This window comes from Aplysia californica, unplaced genomic scaffold (assembly GCF_000002075.1).
Source record: "Aplysia californica isolate F4 #8 unplaced genomic scaffold, AplCal3.0 scaffold00257, whole genome shotgun sequence".
Lineage (NCBI taxonomy): Eukaryota > Metazoa > Mollusca > Gastropoda > Aplysiida > Aplysiidae > Aplysia > Aplysia californica.
In genome coordinates this window covers 100,841-108,779 of record NW_004797527.1, presented here as the reverse complement: position 1 = coordinate 108,779, position 7,939 = coordinate 100,841, and the positions used below count along the sequence as shown (strand labels likewise).

General features: G+C 38.1%; 1 protein-coding gene across 1 annotated transcript; it reads left to right on the top strand.

The window, feature by feature from the left end:
- Nucleotides 1–247: 247 nt before the first annotated feature.
- Nucleotides 248–7,464, top strand: LOC101851046. Its single transcript, XM_013083837.1, has 4 exons — nt 248–338; nt 3,160–3,233; nt 5,113–5,438; nt 5,508–7,464. Exons 2-4 carry the CDS (start codon nt 3,176–3,178, stop codon nt 6,360–6,362), a joined length of 1,239 nt encoding a protein of 412 aa, XP_012939291.1. The 5' UTR covers nt 248–338; nt 3,160–3,175; the 3' UTR covers nt 6,363–7,464.
- Nucleotides 7,465–7,939: the final 475 nt, after the last annotated feature.

The window sequence follows — 7,939 nt, the reverse complement described above, 5'->3', positions numbered from 1 at the left end:
TCATGGTTTTGCTGCATGTTGATGAGAAAAACAAGAAAAAAAATTGATACGTCTGTATTGATTGTCAGTGTGAAGAAGGAGATCTGTACCGTTTAACGCTGCGTCGAGTAATTATATGACCAAAACCACATTTTATTCTACAAATAGTATGCCCCCCCCCCGCCCCCGGTAATATGAACGACAATCGATCTTTTAAACCATCATCCGTTTTTAGACCTCACCAGGTGACATTTTCTCATCACGTGATCTTTTACGTTGCATCCTCTGAAAGGTATAAGTAACCCCCTGACTCTACAAGTGGACAGGGTGCCTTTGTCGAATTCCATTTTACGTGAAAGGTATGTCGAGAACAACTAAGCAATTAGACCATTTATTGTGTCTGTTCAGGTAGCTTTGTAATTCTTGTGTGTTCCTTCTGTAGTAGTAGAGGTGTGTTCATTCACATGTAACCTTCATTTATGGACACGTAAAACAAGGCAGTGTCTTCTTCCTCCAACTGAAAAGGAAAGGGAAATAAAAAAAAAAACGCTTAAGAATGAAGATAACATAAAACAATTAAGATGGATTGCCGTAGAATGCTAAACTAATAATTGATAGATGTCCTTTATAAAAGGAAAAAAGAGACAGCGAGAGAGCGAGAAAAAGGGAGAGAGAGAGAGGGGGGGGGGAGAGTGAGAGAGACAGAGTTAGAAAGAGAGAGAGAGAGGGGGGGTAGAGTAAGATAGATAGAGATAGATAGATAGATAGATAGAGAGAGAGAGAGAAAGAGAGAGAGAGAGAATGAGAGAGAGAGAGAGAGAGAGAGAGAGAGAGAGAGAGAGAGAGAGAGAGAAATGAACAGTGTCAATATGTTGGAGTGATTGCATGCATACCTAAAACTATTGATGAGCCATTATTTAGATTCAAATCAATTCATATCTACAGACAGCTTTGTAATTGTATTCCAGACTTTGCATGTTGTAAGGGAGAAACCTTGTGTTGAAACTTGTGACTGTTCTACAGCTCTGGAAAATAGTCCATTGTTCTACCAAGGAGGCCATAATCTTCCAATGAATTTTTATTTTTGTTCAGAAAGCGCACGGGGTTTAAAGTACGCGTTTTTCGGTTGGGGGGGGGGGTGTCTGGGTTTACTTTCATTTACTTTCGTAGTTAATCTTGAGTACTCGTTATATTATATTGACCAAAAGTATTTTTTACTACAGAAAGCGAAGAGTTAGGCTTAACCAAAACCAGCCTTGTCAATGTCTCTAAAGCTCGAGTTTAAAACGAATAAAGGTTGTTCATATGAACATTTTTTAAATGTCCACCAGCGTGAATAGTATGAAATGTTTTCATTTGTTGAATGAACGTACTCTTTCGTAGATTACAACTGTTCTTATTAACACACAATAAAAAGATTAAAGAAAGTACACAGAAAAAAGATGCTCATTTAGCTCCAAGAATAAAAAGGTTCACTAATTTTTTTTAAATCAAGTACTGCCTTCCAAGATATTCTCAGCAGGTTTCTGAGAAACCACATTTCTGTTGCATCTGTTTTATTTTCACTGTCTTCAGTGATCGTCCAGTATTCACAGCCATATAGAAGAGCTGACCATATTTCAGAACTCTCTTTTGGTATTCATGCACGGGAATGTTTTGTTTTTTTCAAGATTAAAATCATTTTTATTGAAACTAACCATAGCCATTGTAATTTTTTGTTTTGTTTCTTTGGAACATTTGGCTTCAAACGTTATTCCAAATCCTAAATAATTTAAACTGTTGAACTCGTTTGATCTTTTCAATTTTGGGTGGGAGATAAGAAATAGGATTTACTACCTTTTTAGATATCACCATGCATTCTGTTTTCTTCATAATAAACAATAACCCTATACATTCACTTTCCGAAGCAACAGTACCTAGAAGTGATTAACGGTCTCTTTCTGAGTCTGCTATTAAAACTGTGTCATTTGTTATATCTGATGTTATTAAAATTTTTGCCATTCACTTTGAGACCAGGACATTCTGTTATGTTCACATCGTTGCCTCACTCCTCTTCTAATCTCCTTATTTTCGCTGTATTCTCCTTTAATTCTTACAATAATGCCCATTCATAAACGGATTCCAGTTGATAGCATGCGATGACTTTAGGTGATTTCACAAACTTTTCTGTTTACTTTCTGTACTAACAGGCAAAACGACGTTTTCAAGTATTTGAAAACTGTTATCAAGCTAAATTTGAATCGCCATGCTTTCATTACATGAGTTCAAATCCATACTTGTATTGGGGGTTATCGCCTTATGCTAAAACGCCCTAACAAATAAAACATTTGAAAACTAATAAGTGAGGCATCGTGATGAAATCAGGCGCGCGTTAAAATACTGAAATCGAAGAAACTAGCATTTTTCCTCTAGTTTGGTGGCATTTTTCAAAAACGAATTTGTGTGTTTTGGCTAAACACTTTTAGTGTCAATTTAAAACCACATTTCACTGTGGATTTTTTTTAAAATGTTAATAAAATACACAATAAACGTACATTTCCAGTTTCCAAGGACTCTTAAGCTAATCAAGTTGCCAAAATTTGGATGTCATTTAACCGCTATATTTACCTCTGAAACCAGGCCACCCCACTTTTCTCCAATTGCAAATATCTCGACTTATATTTAACATAGATGGATACTTTTTTTCATCATAAGCGAGGTTAATGGACAAGCTTTAAAGGTACTACAAAAACTAACCATGCCCAAAAAGTGACAAGCACCTGATTCCACCGTGTTGTGACACCTTTTAATATGCTCCATCTAGCATTATTATCCATCTGCAACCAAGATACGTTACACACTCTATTTTAACTCTGTAGTTTCATCACTTAACAGGCTAACTCTTATACATTAAAATGTTAATTCTAATTATGTCTAAAAGGTTAGTGATGTGTCAAAAGGAGAAAGAGAGTGAAAGCGTGTATATATTATATATATATTATATATATGATATTGCAGAGGGTTTCAAATGGAAAAAACAACAACCCAAAACTGAACAAAATGTCTTATATTCACCACAACAGCGCGGACCGATTCCACTTAATTTCAGAGTTTAGCACTTAGTTTGGGATATTTCCGTTACGATAAACCCTTGGTATTAGGTCAAATTTCTCAAAGATTGTTTTATTTATTGTTTCACAGATCTTTTGACAAAAGGATGAAGCTGAATATGCTGACCGTGCTGCTGGGCCTTCTGGCTTTGGCTTCTTCCCAACGTAAGTCTAGCAAAACATTGTATTGTTTGTTGATGTTTTGTTTGCTTGTTTTTGTAAGGTTTTACGGCATTCGCAACTGCATACAGTCATATGAGCGCCAAGGGTTGGATGTCAACAGAGAAGTCTAAACGAGGAATCAGTCTTACTCTGCTCACCTCTCTAGCTTAAACAGCACAAAGTCTGCTTCAACTATCAAGGCATCCCGGAAATAGCAGTTCACTAGAGAGAGGCACACATACAAAAGAAGTAGAGGTAAAATGACGATAGTAAGGATGAGAAAAGAAAAAGCAGCAGTTCCCGGTTTGTTGTTCTGGCACAGTATGAGCATGACATTGATAAATCAGCCCATTTACAATTCTACTGAGCACAAGAACATATTAATATCCCCACTTTGGGAATGGCCAAAGACACTTCGGTCAGTTATAAGTAGCACTGCCTGGGGGGTGGGGGTGGTGTTGATGTTAACTATCTTTGTGGTAAAGGATAACACTGTCTGTTAGAAGCTGACCACTTCTGTAGCAAACGTTGACGCCGCCTGTTAGATGTTGACCACTTATGTAGTAGATATTATTGCTGCCTGTTTTTCTATAAGTGTTTTACGTCGCTCACTACTGCATAAGGTCATCTAAGCAGGCGCATACATTAAACATCTTTAGTTGGTAGGAAAGAAAGTCCGGTCACAGTCAGGGCCTGTCTAATCGAAAACCATTCTGAAAATTGATGCCATCTCCGTGTTCAATTTATTGTTCGAAATCCACGAATGCAAACAGGTGGAACCCTACTTACACCCTGAATCTGAAACTTGCGTTGTTCTCCTTGGGCACAGGTAATCCGGGATTACCAGATAATAACACGGTGAAAGTACTGCGTAAGAGCAATGCGCGACTTTCAGCTAACTAGGGCTCCGAGCCCAGATTCGATCATTCCCATGCACAAAAAGGGGTGGGGGTTGAGAATTATTTTTAACACGTTAATCAATCCTATCGCCTATGAAAGGCAAAGTCATTGCTCAGGATGCAAGGACAAGTCTGTAAATTGTGTCTGAATAACAGGGAGGCCAAACGTACATGAGGCCATCTTTAACAATTCAATGTGATAATATGTCTATAAAATCAGTAAAACCTTTTTTTTTGCGGGTCACTGTGCCAATAATCCCCCCTCGTGTCGACATAGATCTACATTATAAAGACTTCATCTAAACTTCTTTCTTCTCATCTTGCGATTTTCAGTATACTCATACCCGAGCAAGTGACCTCTCAGACGAGGAACTTGTTTGCACACTGCGCACTATCAAAACTCCGTTTACTGAACGAAAGCGAGGCAAACCTCCAAGCCAGCAGGCGCACCAAAAAAGCCATTTCAAAATATTATTTATGAACAATACGCACAGGACCTTGGGGTGTTCTGTTTTTATAATAATGGGGAGGGGTGGGTTTCTTTTTTCCTTTTTTTTTTGGGGGGGGGGAGCAGTACAGAGGATAAGAGTATTAACAACATTTTTGTCTATAAAACTAATACTTTGGTGTGCTGCCTAATTCTGTTGTTAGTGACGTTCGGATTATAAGTTTTAAGATTTTTTCAACAGAGTTCCAAGTCTAAAGTGGGATTTTCATGTACTCAGCAGATCTTTATATTATTATTTTTCGTGCTTGGATGCTTTCTTGTTTACTAAAATGGTGATCAAGTTAATAGGTCGAGGAAGCCCATATAAACAAGTAGAAAGGTTGATGAAGACCGGAGGCTCAATTTCATTCAAATGCGACCACAGATTTTTTAAATACATGTTCATTGCTGTAACAGCAATGTTTTGTCATATTTTACCAAATGCAGGATCAGTAATATACATTATTTTTATTTCATCTTCTTAATATACGATCAGGTGTGCAGCTCAGTCCTCCCGCATTCCCTCGGTACAGTCAACAGTCTCCAGTTTCCAACAAGCTCAAAGACGCATCATCAGTCTACGAAGTCGCGAGCGACTCTGCATATGAAAATAACATAGAGACCTCCGAGTATATGAATGACTATTTCGCGCACTACGATGACTATTCTGCTTATGCCAATGAAATGTCAGCCTCTCAGTACATTAATGACTATTTTGCACACTACGATGACTATTCTGCATATGCCAATGAAATGTCAGCCTCTCAGTACATTAATGATTACTTCGCACACTACGATGACTATTCTGCATATGCCAATGAAATGTCAGCCTCTCAGTACATTAATGATTACTTCGCACACTACGATGACTATTCTGCATATGCCAATGAAATGTCAGCCTCTCAGAATGCTGAAGATGACTCTTCTGCGTCTCCCAATAAGAGAGCAGGCGACAAGTACATAAATGACTACTTCGCTCACTACGATGACTATTCCGCGTATGCCAATGAAATGTCAGCCTCTCAGAATGCTGAAGATGACTACTTCGCTCACTACGATGACTATTCTGCGTATGCCAATGAAATGTCAGCCTCTCTGAATGCTGAAGATGACTATTTCGCCCACTACGATGATTATTCCGCGTATGCCAATGAAATGTCAGCCTCTCAGAATGCTGAAGATGACTCTTCTGCGTCTCCCAATAAGAGAGCAGGCGACAAGTACATAAATGACTACTTCGCTCACTACGATGACTATTCCGCGTATGCCAATGAAATGTCAGCCTCTCTGAATGCTGAAGATGACTATTTCGCCCACTACGATGATTATTCCGCGTATGCCAATGAAATGTCAGCCTCTCAGAATGCTGAAGATGACTCTTCTGCGTCTCCCAATAAGAGAGCAGGCGACAAGTACATAAATGACTACTTCGCACACTACGATGACTATTCCGCGTATGCCAATGAAATGTCAGCCTCTCAGAAGGCCGAAGATGACTACTTCGCTCACTACGATGACTATTCCGCGTATGCCAATGAAATGTCAGCCTCTCAGAATGCTGAAGATGACTCTTCTGCGTCTCCCAACAAGAGAGCAGGCGACAAGTACATAAATGACTACTTCGCACACTACGATGACTATTCTGCTTATGCCAATGAAATGTCAGCCTCTCAGTACATTAATGATTACTTCGCACACTACGATGACTATTCTGCGTATGCTAATGAAATGTCAGCGCTCCAGTAAGCTAGCAGTCATTATTAAGAATACGCAAAAGATTTTGTCTCCAAACATGATCAAGAATATCAACATGAAGGTGATTAGTGATTTGAGCAACAGCCACATCGTATTCTTTGCTAGGACAGCATTCTTATACTCTTTTGGCAAAATATTCTTCTCGATTTTAAAATGATTATCATGCGTCTGTCAGTTAAGAATTTTATTTTTATCATTACCTGCTTTACTTTGAATAAGATAGCACCATCCATTATTTTTTGGAATAATATTCTTCACAATAGATTTCTACTGAAATTTCAAGCATTTCAGATGAATACATTAAGGAAGTGCAACGAGATAATGTTTCCTCTTTTTAAAATACTAAATGTTACCAGCAAATCTGCATCCAAAGAAAAAAAATGCCTCGCTTACCCCAATGTATAACTCATGTCTAAAAACACTGCTATGCTTATTGTGTACAATGGTTACCTGTTGCTCTAAAAAATCGTGGGAAATCTGCTGAGCTGGACATTAAAGCTGAATGATTTTGGTTAAAAAGTAGGGTAATTACGTATTGGATTTTTTTAAAAAGTATTTTTAATCACACAACAATCCGTCTACTTGGTACTATTCTTGTTTTGCACTAAGTACTGAAATGAACTGTCATCTGTTTCAAAACGTTAGTATAAAATCAGGGGGAATCAAAATTGAAGAAAGCATGCACAACCTGCACGGAGACTCACGTTTACAACCCCTCAAACATTCACCCATCGACGTACAAGAAAACATTTCTGCACGTGCACCCACACATACACACATATATACAAACATACACACACACACACACACACACACACACACACACACACACACACACACACACACACAATCGGTACATGCGGTACTCTCAGAAATACGCGAAAGGAATTCCAAGGAAAAAGAAAATACATTTTTTTTATAGCTAAGCACAAGGCAGGAAAACTTACCTTCTTTTCCACAATACCTGTAGACGTCTAAAACACCAAACATGCCGTGTGTTTTCTGTTCTCGTCTGCTCCTTCTGTGTAGAAATGGGAGAATTTATTTTATTCTGACAAAAATGTAAAACAGTAATAAACAAGTCTACAACTGAGTTAATGCGTTGACTGTTTTGTTTCTTGTTTTTCATCTTTATATAACTGCTACTCGTGGGTCTTCATTGTATGTAATGTTAAATATAAGAGCAAGACAGGTCGATAGCATGATACCTATGAAGCATCGACAACGTCATATAAAAAAAACCTGTTTTACAGAGTATCATAAAGAGCTCATTGTGTGTGCTTGCGATCATAATGTATATCCCCTTGTGAAGCGTATTTGAGCTAAGGCTTCGGGGGAATTATACATGGGTCTGCAGCCTTTTGGAACTATGCTGTTGATTGTGCTGCTTGAGAGTGAGTACACAAGAATAAACTTTTCTGGACTAACTCATGTGATTTTGCAGGTCACCAAAACACGAGAGTTTACACAACCTCTTAATGATTGAGTTTAAAAAAATTGTATACTAAGGTAATATAGTAATTGTAATATACAGTGGCGTCCAAAAGAAACTTTACAAAGTGTAATCA

Excerpts from the sequence above, each read along its gene's own strand:
- LOC101851046 (XM_013083837.1), top strand. The coding sequence starts at position 3,176 with ATGAAGCTGAATATGCTGACCGTGCTGCTGGGCCTTCTGGCTTTGGCT. Across the intron at positions 3,234-5,112 it reads GGCTTTGGCTTCTTCCCAAC|GTGTGCAGCTCAGTCCTCCC; the intron begins GTAAGTCTAGCA and ends ATATACGATCAG. Across the intron at positions 5,439-5,507 it reads ATTCTGCATATGCCAATGAA|ATGTCAGCCTCTCAGAATGC; the intron begins ATGTCAGCCTCT and ends TATGCCAATGAA.